Below are 21309 nucleotides of genomic sequence, written 5' to 3' on the forward strand. Positions count from 1 at the left end.
TCTGGGCATAATACACTCCTAGTTACTGAGATCTCAGATTCCTTTGTGATGAGAAATCACACCAGGTTCTCTTCATATAGCATTCCTGAAGGTCAAGCCACATCCTCCAACCATACAAGGCTTCAGAGGCTGCTGTGTCATTTTCTGCTGTGGGTAGCTGAAGCACCAATAGCATCTTCATCAGAGCAGCTTTCAGGCTCCAGGGTGGTATCAAAAAGAACTCCTTGGGAAAAAAAGTGGGGGAAAGGCCCTAAGAAATCATGTCAATCGGACAACACTCAAGCCCCTAATTTAAAAGCAATATACTAGGTGCCAAATGCAATATATTGCATGCTCCTCATAGAATTATTTTAAGTTTTAAGCCTAAAAAAATAAATTTGTGAGGAAAATTCATGTGAAGTAAAAATGTTTTAATTAATTAGGAATCCCTGTATGTGTTCCTGAATTTCTATTTTCCAGCAGATAAGCCAGACTAAATAGAACCATTTTCAAAGTCGGGAATTCATACAGAAACCCCAAATTAAATACACCAGCCACTGACCTGCAGAATAAAAACTGGACTGGAACCATTGTCTACTTCCTGGTAACCCTTGACTCTTACCCCTTCTCTCAAAGACTGGGTTTGTGAGTTGAGGTCCTACTTTTCATGTTTTCTTTCAGAGGCTGCCAATTCTAAGAGGCCGTGGGCCTGTACCAGGCTCTTTTGCACACAGCCTCTAGCCCTCGCTTCTTTGTTTGCAGAGTAACCAGTTGTTGTACTCCTGGGTGAGCTCAGAACTACTGCAGATTCCCCATAAATACTCTCTTCATCCGTACTAATATAGTCCCTTTGTCCACTTTCATGGAAATAATAAACAGACGGCCAGATACAAGAAAGACTCAAACGCAAAACAAGCAACCAAATGCCACTCCAAGATCTTTTTCCTTGGTGTCCTTTCGATGCCTTATTTCCTGGAAGCACAATAAAATTCCTTCCCAATCCAAGCCAGATAATCACCCCACATTGGGGAAGCCAGCTTGGGATCTCACTAAGTCACTTCTCATCCCTCTTTTCTCCGCAGCTCCAATGGAAAATCCGTCACGTGGGCCCAGAATGAGAGGAGCGGCCGGGGGCAGCACTTGTGGCAGCGGCTGTCCATCCACATCAACAGGAAGGAGAATCCCAACCAAACAGCGGTCATCAAGCCGTTCCCCAAGAGCACGGAGAGCCGCGGCCAAGGCGCGGGTGGAGCGGGCGGCGCGGGTGCGGGCGCCGGCGCGGGGGTGTCGGGCGGCGCGAGCTGCACCGCTGCGGGCCCCACCGGCCCCGAGCCCCCCGACGCCAGCCCCAAGGCGCTGTTTGATGTGGCCGAGGCCGAGGAGCAGTTCCCCGCGGCCGTGCCCCCGCGCTCGCCGTCGCCCATCAGCACGCTGAGCCACCGCGCGGGCTCGGCCAGCCGCACGGAGGACGACGTGCCGTCGCTGCACTCGGAGCCGGCCGCGCGCAGCAGCTCCTCGCAGGGCTCGCTGATGGAGCAGATCAGCAGCGTGGTGACCCGCTTCACGGCCAACATCAGCGAGCTCAACTCCATGATGCTGTCCACGGCGGCGCCCGGGCCGGGCGTGGGCGCCCCGCTCTGCTCGTCCTACCTGATCCCCAAAGAGATCCAGCTGCCCACGACCATGACAACGTTTGCCGAAATCCAGCCCCTGCCCGCCATCGAGGTCACCGCCGGCGCGCAGCCCGCGGCGGCCGCCCCGCCGGCTGGGGGCGCTGCCCCGGAGACCCCTGCGGCGGGGCCCGAGGCTACGACGGGCAAGCCGGACCTGGAGGAGTTGGTAGCACTCACCCCGCCGTCCCCCTTCAGAGACTCGGTGGACTCGGGGAGTACAACCCCCAACTCGCCGGTGTCCGAGTCGGCCCTCTGTATCCCATCGTCTCCCAAATATGACACACTGATCATAAGAGATTACACTCAGAGCTCCTCGTCGTTGTGAATGTCATTGGAAACTACACCGCGTTCCCCGAAGGAAGCCAACGCCGCGGGTGTTCACACAGTTGCCTGGTTAAGATCTGAGGTGGAAGATGCCCGATAACCCGTAATGGAAACATGAGATTAATAGTGCTATTTAACATCAACAGACGAAGACACCAACTACAAATCTTTGGCAGATTTTCTTCTAGTGGCCTTAGAAAACATGGGCTTTTAAGAAACACTGCTATTTTTGAGGGCTGACAGGAATGTGTTGAAACAGTTACATATCAAGTGCTTTGCTCTAAAGAAGCAAAGAGTGTGAAAAGGCTTAATGGAGGGGGAAAAGCATAGTTAATAAGTAACTGTAAAAAGTTTTGTCCGTTTACTTTAGTTCTCTTCCCAGAAGATTCTTTGATTCACCAAACATGAATGTACATTTTCTAACAAACTCAAAATCTGGGACCAAAACATCAACCTATTCTTATTATTTTTTCTTTCTTTTGAAGACTCTAAAAAGCAGTACCTTTGGCCCGGTATTCACTGAGGTGTAGTGAATATGTCTGATGCGTAACACACAACTGGATAATGAGCGGGGCGCTGAGATATGCAGGGCTTTTAACCAGAGACTTACTTCCCTCTCCGATTCATTTGTGAAATACTCTTCCGAAAGCCTGCATCCGGGATTTCACTTAGTTATTTCAATTCACCTCCATTAACCAAGAAAACCAGTGGAAGATTTCTTGACTATTTCACCATGTTGCCAATCAATACTGGAGTAGCAAAAAAAAAAAAAAAAAAAAAAAAAATATTTTCTGGAATACTGTTTTGTAATTCCCTCACTGGGGTGCGTTGTGTAGCTGGAAATTCTCTTTATAATAATCATTCTTAAACTCCAGCTTGGCTATCTCTTTCCTGAAGTGTGGCCACGCCTCCTTAGGAATGCTGTTCAGTTAGCATTGCCAGCTAAAATATTACCATATGCATTTGGGCTTCTTCATTCCTTTCTTTTGAGAATCTGATGCACAAAAAGCTTCTCTGTTCTGTTCAAATACCACCACTGGAAGAATGGCTCATAGACCCAATGAAGACACTGTCATGATTGGAGGGACTGTTGTTCAAAAATTAACAGTCTTAATGCACTGAAAATTTCAAACTGTGTCAACTTGGCTTAGCAGAGAGATTTAGCCATGCCAGTGAGCAGTGATTTTACCTTTTCTCGGCTGCTGAAACAGGGCAGCTATGAACTATGACAAATGTAGATTTTTCAAAGCAATACAGAATACTAAAACAGGAACCTTAATGAATATAAACCACACAATCTTTCTTAGCCATTCCAAAAAGAGGCAAAGCAATTATTAATATTTTCCTTTTTAAATAATTATTAATATGATTTTGTGCACTTCATACTATCACTTTTTAAATACTGCAGAAAAGAGATTTAAAGTTATAATAAAAATATACATACTTTGAAAGGCTCATATAGATAGAATTCATAGCTCAAAATCTATATCCACTGTCATCTATTTCTTCCTCCCATTACAGCTATCCTCAGGTGCCAAATGTTTTTGATTTTTAAATAAGGATAGTAATAAACGGAGGAGGTGTCCAATAAATTAAAAGTTCAGTTGATCCAGCCTTATACTTAAGATAGCCTTATGAAAAATACTTTCTGTGAGGCAGAAGTATATTTTTGGCAGAAAGAAAAATAAGTAAAACCTTTTTTATTTTGCTTAATATCTTTATTTTGTATGTATTTTTTAAAATCTTACATCTACTTAAAAACAGGAATTGAGAAATGGAAATATATCCATTGGTATAATTTATCATTCTCCACTTTTAAAAGCTATAATAAATATACTGCCAGATTTCCCTTTCCTGATACCTGTTCTAATATTAAATTTTAAATCAAATTTCCCAGTATAAAATATTAAATGCTAACATTAACTTACTAAAATATAAATTTGAAAGTTCAAACCTCCCATGAAAGATTTAAAATAACATCATCAGAGTACGCAGATCCCAAATATGAGACTCTTGAAACAGAGTAAATCTAGCTAAGTTTTATGGTTTCATTGAAAGCAAATATCTGCCTCTACTTGAAAAACAAATGTAGATATTTTGAAGTATTATTATCCCTGGATCTCATCAAAAAGGTAGCATTCACCTGAGGATTACTGTCTTTATTTCCTAGGCATTGAAACCTGTCTAAATATGTTTTCCTATCTAAGTTTTAAATTTTGTTTCATAAATCTCAATGTTGAGTCTATTTTATTTTCAACTACAATATATTTCACTGTGTTAAACACATTTTTGGAACTTTCTCCATGATCAAATTTTTTTTTAACTTTTTAGTAACATATCTATTTTTAAACTACATTAATTTATGAGAAACTTTATTAGAGATCAAAATTTAATGCCAATAAATTACCATGTAATACTTCCAATCAACTGAAAAAAAATAATTTATCCAATTAGAGGAGAACAAGATGTATTTTTCTCTGTATTTCTATACCCTTTGCCACTTCATTCTATACATTGTAAATACATATTATTAGTAGTAATACATTCTTGAGATTCTTTATTTTGGAATGATGCTAACTCTGTCTCTTTGCCAATTCTCATACCAGGTTCCAAGTAATAAATATACAATACAAAGAAAACTGAATATTCATTCTAGGGCTAGGATATGAACTTTACAATTCATTTGGGTACCTATTTTCATTGAGTTTCCTTGAAAACAATCTGTTCCTGGTGCCCAGAGATAATTCAGTTGGGACTAAAAGGCAGGGGAAAGTACAGTGAAATGCTAAAGTTCAGAAAAGTGATCCTAAAGGACAGTTTGGTCCCAGGATGAAAAAAAAAGAAGACCTGGTTTGATCAAGTTATATGGACGATCTAAGCAGCCCACCCATTCTTGAATTTTGGGAGAGGAACAGGGGCAGCTTGAGAAGAACATGTCTGGATTGGGAAGAACACATCTGTCTAGATTAGAGGTGGGGGAACAGAAGGAAAGGGAGTACGGAAAGGAGAACCACATGAAATTTGACTGAAGCAAAAGAAAAAAACAAACCCCCAAATGTGCTAAGCCTTGATATTAACAGTCTTTCCCAAGCTACTGGTGTTACCAGCAAGTGATCAGGAGGACCAGGAGCTAGTTCTGACTATAAATGAATTGTATAATGGCTCTGCTACAGTTCTGTGACTTCCAAACCAGGAATTAAACACTTATTAAGAAAAAAAAGAAAAAAAGAAAAAAAAACAACAAAAAACGTTTCCTATGATGGTCTCCTAGCAAAATGTACGTTTTGGAGACTTCAAAGGTATTATCTGAGTTCACATTTAGCCACAGCTTATTAATAACCCTCAAGCTGTCAGAATCTCTATAGTAACCATTTACAATTTTATACTGTGAAAAAAAATATAGATCAGTGAAAAGCATAAAGATGAATTAGAATTCACTTTAAAGAGGGTCTGAGGCCTGGGAGATTCTCTACTACTATTAAAAAATGAGGCATGTATAAAATAGTTGGCTGAATTTCACTGATCTTCCCAATGTGAACAAATATACTATGTATATTGTGTGTATTTCTAGATTTCAATGGCAGCTGCTGGTGGTGTTGTAATTAGAAATCTATATAGAATATAGATGTTTTAGGGAGATGGTGCCAATCCTAAGAGATATGTGTGGGCTACAAGTGCTTGTACTTACTTTTTTCTGCACTTACAACTGATTTGGTTTTAAAATTGTGCGCGTATATCTGGTTTTTTTTTTCTGTTGTTGCAGCTTGTACTATTAAAACAATAGAGAATGTTAAATTATTTTGATGTGAATTGCAAATGATTTTTTTCATAAAGTTTAACATTTTTATCAGCATTGTTTCGCTTTGTACTTGTATAAATGTGTTTTATTTTAGCGCTTTAAAAGACACTTGCCTGTTTCTCAGTTGTCTAAATCATGTTATAGTTGGTGTTTGTGAAGTCAGTTACTTTTTGAAAAATATTAAAAAAGAAACTATGATATGACTTTAAGATTCTTCCCCTTAAATGTTTAGAATGTTGTCTTAATAGTGTTTTCTAAGAACCCCAACAGCCTTACTCTAAATCTTAAATTCTGAATCATCTACACATTTGAATTATGGGATTTGCAAAATAGCCTGTAAACAGTGAATTAAAACAAAAATATAAATCAATCACAAACCAATTAGAGATGCTGTACCCAAAGATATCTACAAACACCTTTTAAGACATAAATACTTTTTTAAAAAAACAAGGAAGTATATGGTCAATAAATCTTTTTTTGTTTTTTGTTTGGAACATAAGTACAAATTATATAGTTCTACAATTATTTGTGTTGATAGAGATAACATCACAAAAATAATACAGATATTGTATGTGTAGATACATGTATGTGTATACAAATATACACATATCCATATAGATATTTCACTTTTGAGTCACTCCAAACATGTTTTTCTGTGTGTATATGTGTTTCTGTGTGCAAGTTTCGGTATAGCCACATAATTTTTCCAGAAAAGAAATTAACATGTCAAATCACTCTTTTACTTTGGTGGATTTTTAAGCAAATTTATACTCCCTCAACACAAATTAGCTAAAATCTAAAAGCAAAATATAGGCTAGGTATTTAATATGTGGAAGAGAAATACAAGGTAGACTTTAAAATATAGTTTCTCTTTGCTTCCCTACATTTTATTATTTATTAATTTATGATATGAACATATATTCTTAGAGTACATATGGAAATTAATACAAAATACGTTTGATCTTAAAAATGAAAACCTTTTATTTGTGCTTTGTCAGACTTTTCTGCTTTAGTGTCTTCTATTCTGAAGTAAAACAAATGGGCATATGTTTATATAAACTTGAGTTTGAGATATCTGAACCACATGCAGAAAATTACCTTCTAAAGATCAAAAGAGTCTTGTAAGACTTCACAGAATCATGGAAGGCCAGTCAAAAACGAGCTAATGCACTACAAATGGCATCAAATTAAAAATCAGAATCTATTACCTTGTCCCATATAAACTTGGATAAACTGACATCTCTATAACTCAATTCTTTCTTTAAATGCAAAAGTGAGTTACAATAACCTGTGAGATTTCTTTACTTTCCATCATTCCTGGTACATGATAAAATATATAGATAAAGTTACACACCACATCAATTATTAATGGCAACATACACAGTTAGTATTCAGCAAGTAGCTTAGATATGTTATATCTAATATTACTTGTGGAACTATAACAAATTCTTGTCCAACTTAAAACATACATCCCTCAGGGGGAAGCTTATTGTCATTTGAACTCATATGCAACCTTGGAACTATCGATCTAGAATAACTTAGAAAATTAAACTCAACACCACAAAAATGCTTTTCTTCTTTAGTAATATTTACTGGCCAGTTTTTCGGTTGTACTGCAAATGAATACATTTTAAAATATAAACAATTCTCAAACATTTACTTTTTTAGGGTAGCTACCTAGCTAGATGGGCAGGTAAACAATTATATCAATGAAGTTATCTCCTTAACCACAAGCATAGTATTTACAGTTTTTCCCAAACTATTTCAAAATGTGGCATTATTACATTTTACTCTTTATAATTTTAAAATTATTTTAATAGATAAATTCTATGGTGATAACCTTTAGAATCAGCTTCTCTGCACATTTTCAGAATCCTAAACCAAAAGTATTTACAGGAAAACTTAGCTGAACATTAACAAGAAAAAAAATTTTTAATTAGTTTTTACTCTATAACAAAGGCATTTATTTTGCCAGAACATATAAGTCTTTTTGACATATATGACCTGGATGAATATTTATATACAGGCTAAATATGTATTATATATATTAGACATATTTAGCTTATTTATATATAGCTTATATTTTTACTCATTGACATAAAACTTTTCATAACTGTATTTCTATAACAGGCTAAATCTTATATAATTATAAAAGTGACATTCATAAAAATTACATATTAAACTGGCTTTTCTGAACTGCTAAATAATAATAAGTGTTCCATAAAATAAAAGATTTTAGAATTTTAAAATTTTGGAAAACATAATAACCCGAGTTATATAGCTGCCTTCACCTCAGAACTTGCCAGTCTTTAAATAGGTACATATGCATTAACTAAAAGATTTTCAGAGTTAATGAGTAGTCTTCTCAGAGTAGTTTTATGGAACACATTTTGGAAGTGCTATGACATAAAATTTATAATTTATACATACTTTTTCTTTTAGTCTCAAAAGTTAATTGCTATTTCCATAATGATCTCCAAAAGCTTTTAGAGCAGAACATATGAATTGATAACAGTTATAGCATTATTTTCCGAGTCATTTCACCAAACCGTGGGAAGTCTTGCTAGTTTTATTATTCACTTTCTCCCTATTTCCTGACTTCTCAGAACTCTACCAGCACATTTATTTTACTCTCAGGAGTCAACTGAGGGTTTTTATTTCTTTTTTCTTTCCTTTTTCATCATACATGTTGGACGATTCCCTTAACTCCCACAGCTTCAGATGAAGCAATGTATGAGATAGTAGCATTCATTACTAGATGTTGCGTAGTCAGTTAATTGTATTCCAAGAGCAGAATTAAAATGAAACAAAATTTAGAGGACTCAAGTAATGTAAACACTAAGAACAATCAAACAAATACATTTAAAACTTTGTTCCTGTTAAAGAATATACATTCTTTTTATTGTTCATGAAGCATTCAAAAACACTAACCTTGGATTTGATAACAAAGGAAATCTTAATAAATTTCAAAAAAAATGACATCATATTGGCTACATTCAATGACTTAGAAAACATAATTTTGAAATTAAAATATATAAACATATCCAAAAGAAGTTTGTTCATTTGGGATCTTTCTGTAAGTGCTTTTTTGAGATAAAGAGGAAAACTTACTTAAAATCACAACCTACTTACCAATGAACATTATTAGTGAGTACCTTGCATATTAAAATCTTCATAATAGAGTTCAAAGAAAATATTTTACTCTACATACACTTAAAAATAGACTGAAAATAAATATTCAAATAAACATTAAAAATAAACAATAAAACCGAAAATACAAATTAATATTAAGCCAAAATTAATACAAGAAAACAAATATCTAACAAAAAATTTTAAATTATTAAAACCTTTTCATTTGAAAAGACCAATACATTGATATTCACTGAGATTCATTAAACATAATTGAGTAAGAGAGAAACCTCAATTAACATTAGTAATAATAAAAGTCACAGCTACATAAATAGAGGATATATATATATATATGTAACACTAGGTAAAACTCTACACTAATACATTTGAAAATAAAGATTAAATTAATATTATTCTAGAAAAATATAAATTATCAAGTTGAAATCAATACCAGTAGAAAATTCATACCTATAATGACAGAATATAATAAAAGGAAAAATTAAAATAACGCTAAAAAGCATAAGCCTAAATGTTTTGCAGGTGAATTTCATCATGGTATATAAAATAACTATCCAATTTGTTGTATAGGACAGGATTTCCTCCTCTTTTAAGGCTAAATAACAATCCATTATATTTATATTTACACACCACATAATATTTATACAATGCTCCACATTTTCTTTATACATTCATCCATTGATTGGCATTTAAGTTTTCCCATCTTTAGCTATTATGAATAACTAAAAAATAATTAAATATTTAAATACATGTTGCCCAAGACGACCTTCAGACAGGTTTTTAGTTTAGGTTTTTTTGTTTTCTTTTGGTTTTTGAGAAGCTGTGCCTTTATTTGCAGAGCAGGCAGGCTACTTGAGGTTGGTGGTGGTGGTGGTGGTGGTGGTGGTGGTGGCGGCGGAGGTGGAGGCGGAGGTGGAGGTGCGTCCAGTGGTAAGAGTGGGGTGGGGCCTTGCCAGGCACATGCTTTATGGGCATAGGCTCATAGGTGATGGAGAACTCGCCCAGTTAGTGGCTGACCACCTCCTGCTTGATTTCCATCTGATTTAAGGTCTTGCTATTGTAGACGCCCACAAACCCCACGAGGTGATCAAGCTCCACATGTGTGCCTTTCTCCTGGGGCTTCTTTCTCCTTGGGCTCTGCCTCCTTCTTGGCCTTGCGCAGGCGCTTCAGCAGGGAGTGCAACTTCCTCAGGCCAGAGTTTAGCCGTGGACGATGCCGGGCCTCTGCGGAGGGCTGCACCAACTGCTCTGCTCCCGGACCAGTCCCCCGGTCCACCGAGGTCTTCACCAAGGTAGGTGAATTTGTGGAATGTATACTCCATCATCTGCTCCACTTCCGCCATTTGTCAGTTCTCCGGTAAGTTTGTTGTTGTTGTTGTTTCCATTGAGTCTATTATGTATTTTTTTCTAAAAAGTTAAAAAGGGAAAAAAACATTTATTCTCAGTTCTCCAGTGGTTCCTATCCCTCCCTCTAGCCCACACAACTCCTGTCCTATTTCCTTGGAGCCAGTTTAAGGGGCCTGAACCTGTTGACTGCCATTTGCACGGATTAAACCAGTGCCTGGGGCCCTGGCCGGTTGGCTCAGCGGTAGAGCGTCGGCCTAGCGTGTGGAGGACCCGGGTTCGATTCCCGGCCAGGACACATAGGAGAAGCGCCCATTTGCTTCTCCACCCCTCCGCCACGCCTTCCTCTCTGTCTCTCTCTTCCCCTCCCGCAGCCAAGGCTCCATTGGAGCAAAAGATGGCCCGGGCGCTGGGGATGGCTCTGTGGCCTCTGCCCCAGGCGCTAGAGTGGCTCTGGTCGCAATATGGCGACACCCAGGAGGGTCGCAACATGGCGATGCCCAGGATGGGCAGAGCATCGCCCCCTGGTGGGCAGAGCGTCGCCCCCTGGTGGGCGTGCCGGGTGGATCCCGGTCGGGAGCATGCGGGAGTCTGTCTGACTGTCTCTCCCTGTTTCCAGCTTCAGAAAAATGAAAAAAAAAAACAAAAAAAAAAACCAGTGCCTGGGATGCAGGGGAAGGAGGTTGGAAGAGGGCAACAGGCCTGTTCTACCCAAAGGTGGGCCAGGTGGAACTTAACAGAATTCAGAAGAAAAGGCTGGTGGCCTCACAAAGAGTGTTCTAAAATGGGCTGGAGAGGAGATAGGGTTGGGCCCGTTAAAGGCTTTGGATTACAGGACCTTACCGACCCATGTCAAGCCCGGAATGAACAACACCTGGAGAGGAATCGGGAGGACCAGGGAGGGCAGCCTGGGGGAAAGTTCCACAATTCTCCTGTGTTGGGAGGTGGGGAACGTCTAGCACCAGGAACCTCACTCATTTTGTCAGAAAAAAACAGTTCAAGTGTTGTAAGTCATGGACACTAAAAAAGGTTATGAGGAGATGAGCAGCTGATAAGAATGACTTGTGTGGGTTCATGATACCTTCATTCAGACTGTTAAACACAATTATTGAGCTGTGGGTTGCTTTTGACTGTTTTTCAACTCAATATTGACTTAAACATAAAGATGTCTGGTTAATTTAGAAAGAAATCATGAACATTATAAATATATGCAATTTTATTTTTAGATTCTAAGTATTTTTCCTAATATCAGATCATGAAAGCAAGTTCTTTGCTGTAATATGTGGTATAATATGTGGTGTTATTAAATTATATTCAGTAACTAAACTAAACAGGAAAAAAAATCTCAAGTCTTATTTTATCATCAAAACATGATTTTTCTTTTTTTTTTTAAATTTTTTTTTTAATTTATTCATTTTAGAGAGGAGAGAGCGATAGAGAGAGAGAGAGAGAGAAGGGGGGGAGGAGCTGGAAGCATCAACTCCCATATGTGCCTTGACCAGGCAAGCCCAGGGTTTTGAACCGGCGACCTCAGCATCGACACTTTATCCACTGCGCCACCACAGGTCAGGCCGATTTTTCTTCTAAATATAATTTGAGTACATTTTAAGAAGATTTTAATACTTAGAAAAGAGTTGAAATTTGTCTTGATATATAATTTATTCAAACAATAAATAATGACTATTACTTGCCAGGGCACTTTTCTAGATTCTAAGAGTTGAGCAAGGAACAAAACAAGAATTATTGTTTGCATGGACCTTATTTTTTATTATGTGTATGAATATGTGTGTGTTGGCAGAAAACACAACAAAAATTAAAAAGCAAGGTCTAAGGTATATAAGAAAGTAAGTGCTATGGAGAAAAAGAAAACAAGTAAAGGAAACAAATTCAGGAAAGGGGAATAATTATAAATAATCTCATCAGGGAATATATTACTTCTACATATATCTGAGCAGAAACTTGAAGGTGGTACAGAAGCAATTAATGAAGTTATATGTATATGCCCGGGAAAGTAAATAGTAAGAGCTAAGGTTCTGCAGAAGGAGCAAACCTGAAATAGCAACAAGTGTAATGTGGCTCATGGAGAGTGATCTCAGCAAGCCCAGAGTCAACTCATATGAAGCTTCGTAGTCCATTATATGGAGGTAGGCTTTTACTCTTGAGTATTTTGAGCAGAAGAATAACATTAATCAGATTTATTTTAAGAGGACTAGCCTGAAGTCCTTGAATGAATTGTTAGATGGCAACGTTAGAAGTAGGGAGACTGGTAAGAAGCTATTACAATTAACAGACAAGAAAATGATAGTGATTATAGAGTATGGTGTGGTGCTGGCAGCGGAGGTCATAAGAAGTGGTCATCATTTACATATTTAGTTGCGAGATTGACTTATCAAGATTTGCAGATGAACTGGATGTAGTCTGTTAAAGAAAAAGGAGTTGAGAAAAACTCCAAGGTTTTGGGGACAGGATGAAGTTGCCCCTAACTGAGTTAGAAAGGCTGTTGTTGGAGCACAGTTTTTTTTAGAGAGGATGAGGATATGTTGAATTTGAGATGTCTGTTGGGAAAGATGGTTGAATATTAGAGTTTAGAGCTCAAGAAAGAAGTCCACACTAGAGCTATAAAACGTATCAATTACTGAAGGTAATAGAGAAAATTCTATTATATAATATGAATTATTACATAATATATAAAGATCAAAAATAAATAATTTAATATAAAATTACTTATCATTTACTACCTAATTGTGATTTTTAAATTCAAAGGGGGTATTGTGAAAAGGTCAGAAATCAAAGATTGAAAAATACGCACTATATTTCCCTAATATTTCTGTATTGTCCCTCTGGTTAATTTTAATTTAATAATCACTAAACTTTATAATATGGATGGAAGCTTAAATTATATCTATCTCAGCAGTAATATTTCACAAGTAAAAAAGAAAACATTTGTGTGACAGGTGACAATAGTAAGTACTTCAATCTTAGCTCTGATTCAAAGGCAAAATTCAGAGCCTGTTTTACTTATGCCATTGCTTCAAACTGCCCTCTGTAACTTGAGACCTCCATATTACTATTAAGCAGGCATTCATTGGTATAACATTCTCTTGACTTTGCTTAAAACTATGCTGCTGGTCAACAGGAAACCTGGCATTCAAAACCTCTGATTCTAAGATTCATCAGCCATTCCAACACATCTTACCTCATTTGACTTGGCTCTGATGCTTCCCTCCAGAACAGCCCACATTTGAGTCCCAGGCCTCATTCCAGGCCTAGGCAGTATGTTAAGAAGAGAAAGCATAAAGCTTATGGTGTTCTGTCAACATAGGACAGGACAAAACAATGGTACTTCATCCATCAGGACAGAACACCTTGCCCTGGGACATACTATCACCTGAAGGACAGGGGCCATTGAAACTCTTAAGACACACCCAACCAGTTGTGGTTGTCTGGGAAAGTTCCCTAGAGAAGGTGATGCTGGAGGTAGGACTTGAAGGACTACTAGGCACAGGATATTCTTGACAAAGGAAATAGTATATTAAAATACACAAGTGTGGGATTCAGCCATCTGTGATAGACATGAGGGATTTGGTTTTACACAAAGGTAGAGTTCTTATGATGAAGTGTCAAGAAAATCTCTGAGAAGTTTACAAAAGAAAAAGAAAGAAAGGCTTTTATTCTTTGCTAAGCAGTTTAGACTTTATTTTCAAGGTGGTAAGGAGCCATGGAATTGTTTTAAGAGTGGATTGAGATGACTAGGTTTTTGTTTGTTTGTTTATTTTTGTTTTAATGTGTTGGAATGAGATGGTTCACAAATGATACAGGTTTCAAGTGTATAATTAAGTATAACACCATCTACACATTGCATCATGCACCCTTTACCCCAAGCAAAAGGGCATGAACAGATTTTTGTAAAATATGATTGCAGTATAAGAGAAAACAATGGGAAAGGATGAGGAAGGCAACCTAGGGGCAGGTGGATCCATTAGGAAGCAATCTACTTGACAATGAGGGCAGAAACTGTGCAGATGTTGAAGAAGTGATGATTTTAGGAAACATTGAGGAGAATTGATATAAATTGATCAAACTGCCTGAATGAAGCGAGTGAGATGAAAAAGGCTCAAATGACACTCAGGTGTCTGGTGTAGTGATTAACAGAGAGTAGCATCAATCACTGGGTCAGGCTACACACTGGGAGAAGCAGGTTTGTGATGAGTTCTGTTTTGAAGTTGAGATGACTAAAACTATAGTAACATATTCAGTATGTGTTGGATAATGGAGAAAAAGCTCAAGAAAGAGGAAAAATTAGACTCAGCAGGAAACAGGTAGCCAACCCCAATCCATAGTTGCAACTGTTAATGAAGAAACTATTTCAAAGACATGAGCCAGATTAGGCAACTAATTAGAGACTGGTTGGAACTGAAGGGGCAAGAAGAGAAAGGGTTTACTGAATGGGTAAGAGTTGCAGCTGTAGCAGAGGGCTACTTGAAAGGCAGTGTGGTCTTTGGGAGCTGGGAAATGCCACGTTCCCTTTCCTCAAAGTAGCTCACATCTCAGATGGGCCACCTAGAACTATGGCGTTTGACTATATGAGATACACTTAGGAAAGGGTAGGCAGTTAACTCTAATAGCTTGTCCCTTGAATCAGCCAAGGAAAATTGCTTCCATTAACCAGACTTTGACCATTTATCCATGAATAATTACAGTATTACATTTCTAAGTAACACTAACAACTCCTTATATAATTCTAATTGCCTGATAACCAGAATAATTAGTTAAACCTATAAATTATTAAAATTTACAGTATTGAAATGACCTGCTGAAGTTTACTATTTCCAGATCTCTGAATGTGCATATATTTAGGAACTAATACTGTGAAGGGGGCATGTGGAACTAGAGAATAGACACAACTCTAAGGCATTTACTTTATATTTAAAAATATCACAGCCCTGGCCAGGTAGCTCAGTTGGTTAGAATGCCATCCCAATACACCAGGGTTGAGAGTTCAGTCCCTACTCAGGGCACATAAAGAGTCAACCAGTGGATGTATAAATAAGTTGAACAACAAATTGATGTTTCTCTCTCTCTCTCTCTCTCTCTCTCTCTCAAATCAATAATTTTTTAAAAAAAATTAAAAATTACACATGTATTATGGGATAGAATGCAAATAAATCCATGTACTTTTTAAAGATAAAACATATGTGAAATAATTTTGTATTTTCACATTTCTCTTTCATGAGGAAAAATTTGAGAAGCATATTTCCAGTTGTCACTGGCCTTGATAATGGAGTCTAAAAATCAAATTCTGTCATTTAAAATTTTCATGACTTTAAACAAATTATTAAAATTCTCAGAGCCTTGGAGTCTTATTGGTCTCAGGATGATAATACCTAACACAAATGTCACTGTGAGGATTAAATGAAATAATTTATGTTAAACACCTAGCATAGTGCTTCACAGCACTGTATCTAAATATACACTCTTCATTCTCAGCTCTTGTTGCACAAGAGAGGTTCTGATTTGTCCAGTGCCACAATTAGTTCATGAAGGCGTCAGGACCAAGAAAGGGAGAGATTGAGCATCTGCTATGTGCTTGTAACTGGACAAGAAACATATGTAATGTCATTTAATCTGTACAAAAGTCCTTGTGATTTAGACTGGAACCCATTTTCTGGCTCTCATCCCAGCAGTTTTCTGCTATAGCATGCTGCTTCTCTTTGCTTCTCTGCTCGCTCACCATGGAATTACATTATCTTCCCTAGAAGCCCACTGAGACATTCACATAGAATTTGCCTTCTTGCTGTAGCCTCTCTTTTGCATACCATGATGACAGGTGACTAAAAAAATAATAAATGGGTGGATTCTGAAGAGTCAGAACAAAGTAACTGGCAGGCCAAGGTCAAGGAAACATCCAGATTCAAATAATTCTAGAAGATGGGAATCAGGCTTGAAAATCTTCCTTCCATCTTCTTTCCTAGAGAGAATAATTTAGGATGGACCCCAAAGAATTTCATACTTTTTTAAAATAAAAAATAATTGTGCTCATGCAGTTGCCAACTTGGAAAATTAGCATCAAAAGAGTGAGACATGTATGTAGCAGCATTTCCCTTAGCATTGTCCAGAGATGAGTCTGATGTACTTCTGGCTCAGAAGCCCTGGCCAAGGGATTGTTGCCATGGCTAACTAATATCATCCATCTGTGGACAATATGCTAACAATTCGTTCTGCCAATACAATGGCAAGGCTGCATGAGATAGCATCTTTACACTGAGAGAAATGGTCCTCTTTCAGAAATATTACATTATACCCCTTCTTGCTGTACGAGGGATGACTTTGATTACTTTAACTCATTTTACCAACACATTCCTCTGCTGTTCAGGAAGGATAGATATGCAAATGGAAAGTATCCACAGAAACATTAAAAGTGCTGAGAAAGAGGGAACTACCTGAGCCAGGGAAGCAACTCAATATAAATTCACTTCGCCATGTGTCTGGCTTTGGCTGAAGTGACAGATTGTGTCTGGGCCGAACATGTGCAGAGAGGAAGAAGAGAGAAAGGAGAAAGCTTAGCATGTTTTACATTTTTATTACAGGGTTTTCATTAGATCAAGAGTTGATGAATTTGAGCCAGAATTCTTTTCTTCTTTATTGATTGATTGTAGAGAGACAGAGAGAGGAAGGGAGAGCAAGTGTATTTATTGGTTGCTTCCCGTATGTGCCCTGACCAGGACTCAAACCCACAACCTTGTTGTTTCAGGACGACACCCTAACTGACTGACTGAGCTACCGGCCAGGGCCTGAGCCAAAATTCTAGACAAATGAAAGAACTGGAGTTTGACCCAGGTTTTTCATAGAACCAAGTAATGCAAGTTTTCTACAAAGAGCAATGGAATTAAAATATCCTCTGCTCTGTTTACTAACACTCCCCAGCTCTACTTACTCTAATTCTCAGAATTTTCATCAGTAAGACATTCTCCTTTGCAGCAGATTAATGGTGGCTAAAACAAACAAACAAACAAACATAATGTTTGTGCCTATGAATTGTTATTATTATTAAAATTAATAATAGTTAAGTTCCACTCTAAATAAGATCTGCATTAGCTTTTGACAGGAACATGACCAAACAGCTAATATACTAGAATACTGAAACTTGAACTGGGTCTTCTGATGTATGGTGGTCCTGATGTAAAGACTGCCTTCATGTCACCCTGTTGCTTTCTCTTTTTAATTGAACTCTGCTATATTTCAGCAGTTTGCACGTTGTAAATGTGCAGAACTAAGAGTGTCAATTTCTTAGAGAGGTACAGTCACATAGTTAAGGATTCCTCTCCCCTTTTCCCTTGTGTCTGTTTCTCCTTAGAGAATGGCCTTCACTGTCAGCTGCTTTGGTTACATAGGCTAGAGTACAAGAAAACAGTGTGAAAGCAGAAATACGTTTAGTCTGAATAAATACTGGACAAACAGCAAATTAAAAGGCAAACAAGACTGTGACCTAGATTTGAGTCCAGCAGACCTGGGTCAAACTTTGAGTCCCATCACCAACTGACTGTGAGACCTTAGGCCAAGTAATTTATTTTCCCTGAGACATAGTTTTCTTTTCTGTAAAATAAAGATAATAACACCAAACCTATGTTCAAGATTATTTCGATGATAAAGTAATATAATAATATGTACAAATGCCCTGGTAATGATTAAGAACTATAAAATGATTACCTGTCAGCCATTATACTAGGTGTTAAAATACTAAAATATTTTTGCTCAGTCTGCTCTGAACTCCATTCTTCTCATTACTCAGTTAAAAACTGTACTCTTGACTCCTCTCTTTTCTTCTTTCCTCTCTCCTACCTTAATAAGTCTTATTTGATCTACCTTCAAAATGTGAACAGAATCAAAACACATCACACCAATTTACTTCTACCTGTTTGAAGATACCATCTCTGCTCCTGCCTTTGCCACCCTTCCCTCTACCTCTGGCTATAGCACAATAGCCAGAGTAATTCCTTTAAAATATCAGTCAGATCACTTATTTGCTTAAAACCTTCCAAGACCTTCTTTTATCACTGAGAATAAAATCTGATGAGCTTACATTAATGTTCCAGGTCTTTTTATTTCTTAAAGGATGTCCTGCTACTGAATCGGAACATATGTGCCAACAAAATTCTTGATCTATGACAGCTGAGAGACAATGGAACCTTTTACTTCCAGCTTTAATCTCCCATAGGGCTCGGCCTGATCTGTTACGTCTCTGTTATTATTCCTTTCTAGTTTATAAAACATGGCTTTGGATCAGGCTCCCAAACCTCTAAAAACCATCTTCCAAAGGTTAGCAGAATCACCTCACAGTTAAGTCAAGGGAAGGAACAGGGCTGGCTCTGGTCTAAGCCCAAAAGAGACCCATGTCAGACCTCTGTGTCTGTGTGCTTAGGGTTCCATTTGCCTAGACTGCTGTTTCCCATCTGTCACTTGCCAAAATTCCACTCGCTAGTCAAGGCTGAACTTGTACACCACTGCCTTCCTGTATTTTTACCTAATCAACCCCCTCAAGAGTGATTGTTCCTCCCTCTGCCCCTTCAGCACTTCTTCTTCCAGCTTAACCTGTCTGCAACTTAATCCACTGAATATGTCTGCTGAATACCGACAAATCATCACAAATAGCAGTGGCTCAATACAGCATTAATGCTCAAGGCAAATAGGAAAAAGGTCCTTCACACTTTTCAAATGGGAGTTAAAGAGGGATGGGAGAGGATAACACTTTCCTGCAGGGTGAAATATTCTTAGAAGAGCTGTGTGCTCTCCCTTGCCCCCTTCCCTCCTACTACCACTCATGTCAATGTGCTAACTGTACTAGGATGCTGAAAGTTGTAGACTAAAGCAGTGATCCCTAAAAGCAGGTCAGGGAGAGTTGGTCAGCAGAATCATCAGGGAGAATGTAAATACCTGGATTTCTAAGCTACTTCTCTCCTCTGGAAGTTCCTGGAACTGCAGTTTATGTACAGCTGGGCCAAGTATAAGAGTCAACATCAAATGGTCAGCAGAGTTTAGCAACAACTGGCTTACAGGCTAATTTTAATTAATTTTTAGTAAAAAATGGTGACTACAAATGATAGGGAGGAAATTAGTGTGACCCCAACAAGGCACAGGAGAGAAGATGACCTAGCTGAAGATGGGCTTTTCCAATTTAAGCTTATTTTATTTTGTTTGTCCCATCATTATATCCACTAATAACTTTCAAATAAAAATTTGGTTTAGGTTTAGGTCACCCTCAGTGAATGAATATGTGGACCAAAGATATATGTCTCAGTATAAATTAATAAATTAAAATTCTAGTAATTATGTATCATTCTGTGTGGGCTTATTTTCTGTGAGTCTGTACTAAGAGACACAACTTTTGTCTTATTAAGGTTTCTGAATCTGTACATCTCCAGACCTTGGAAAAAAGGACCAAGCAGAAGTTTACCTCATTAAAAACTCATACATATATTAGTAGCTGGTAGGAATCCCTGAATACCCCACTACCTTTTATTCATTAAGATATCATTAATACATGAGAAATGAAAAATAGGGATGATTTGAAGACCTGGATACTGGTCTTGACTATGGCTGATTTGCTTTGTAATACTGACTGAACAGTATTGATCAAGTACCACTGTACTGCTGTGTTATACTTCTGTGTCCCTAGACATCATCCTTGACATCTTACAGCCCTCATTCTGTTATCCCACCAATCCTGTACGAGAGTTATTATGGAAGATACTACTAGGTCCTACACATTAGTGATTCTCTCTATTGTCCTTAGAGTCCCATTTTATTTCAGGTCCTTGATGCACAGAATATATACAAAATGGCTGGAATTCTCACAGCTGTCTTAGACTCTAGGATGACTTTAAGGATGGAAAGCACATGCTAAGAGTACAGAATAGAAATAGTCTGGCTCCTGATAACACGAGAAGACAGTGTCTGTTCCCTGATGTTTTCCCTCTGTAATTCTTTTACATACAAAATAAATAAACCACTGAAGTCTTTGGTTTTCTTTTTATGTTTCCAAACATAATCCTAAATACTACATAACTGGATTCTCGTTTAGATTGAGGAAACCAAATAAAGATTAAGTAATTCTCCTGAAGTTATACAACTAGTGAGTACTGAGCAGAAATTTTTCTCCTGGTAATATGATTCTATGGCCAATATTTTTTGCTATATAATCCTTCAGAAAAGATATCTTGCTTTTATACTTAGTATAGCTGGGGCAAACTAGAATCTATTGACAATTTTTATGTGCCAGGCATTGTACTAGGTACTGTCACATATATTGTTTATCCTTTTAAGTGTGAGTTTTTCTACATCTAAAAATTAGGTGATTTTAATAAATTCTCTCTTCTTTTCTTCTCTGTTAACCAAAACCAAAGACCCACCTACAGTCTTGTAGGGGACACTTGCCAATCTATAGCTAAGTGTTGGTTGAGGTCTTTTCTCCAAGTCATGCAGCTCCACAGGAGAAAATGGTCTCTTCGTCTTTGATAAATACTCATACATGAGATTCAAAGCAAACCAAACTTATTCTTGTCCTCTGTTTCCCTTCAGGGTTATCACACATTTTGGAAGTTTAATTAGAACATTAAGACTCATCAGAAACAGGATAAAAGAAAACAGAAATGTAAATAGCTCTCCTGCCAGAAGAAAGAGGTGAAAAAAGAGAGAGAATGACTTGTTCTCCAAAGCAACAACCCCACATTACAAGGTTAAATAAAGAAAGGAAACAAAATCTCCCCCACACACACCACATAAAAATAGAGCAAGTAAAAACTGAAACTAGAGCGTTCTGAAAACACCATATTTAAGTAAAATTAAAGTGTTGAGTGTAAATCTAAAGCAAAAACACATAACATACCAAGTGAAACCTTAAAAAAAAGAAGAAGAACAATTATTTAAGCTCAGGATATAAAAGGATTTTCTAAGCATAGAAGCAAGGAAAAGGTCGCAAAGGGAGAAAAACAATAAATTTATTAAGAAAACAGAAGTACAAATGACAATAGGAAAAAGTTGAATTGT

General features: G+C 37.6%; 1 protein-coding gene across 5 annotated transcripts in view; it reads left to right on the forward strand.

Moving 5' to 3' along the window:
- GRM5 (glutamate metabotropic receptor 5) overlaps positions 1–5151 on the forward strand; it is a 526023-nt gene extending 520872 nt beyond the window's left edge. For all 5 annotated transcript variants that reach the window (XM_066248572.1, XM_066248563.1, XM_066248590.1 and 2 more), the window contains one exon: positions 1062–5151. In XM_066248572.1, the coding sequence (XP_066104669.1) occupies positions 1062–1977 (916 nt within the window). In that variant the 3' untranslated portion in view covers positions 1978–5151. The remainder of the gene's footprint in view (positions 1–1061) is intronic.
- The last annotated feature ends 16158 nt before the right edge of the window (positions 5152–21309 follow it).

This window comes from Saccopteryx bilineata, chromosome 1, assembly GCF_036850765.1.
Source record: "Saccopteryx bilineata isolate mSacBil1 chromosome 1, mSacBil1_pri_phased_curated, whole genome shotgun sequence".
In the NCBI taxonomy this organism is placed as follows: Eukaryota; Metazoa; Chordata; class Mammalia; order Chiroptera; family Emballonuridae; genus Saccopteryx; species Saccopteryx bilineata.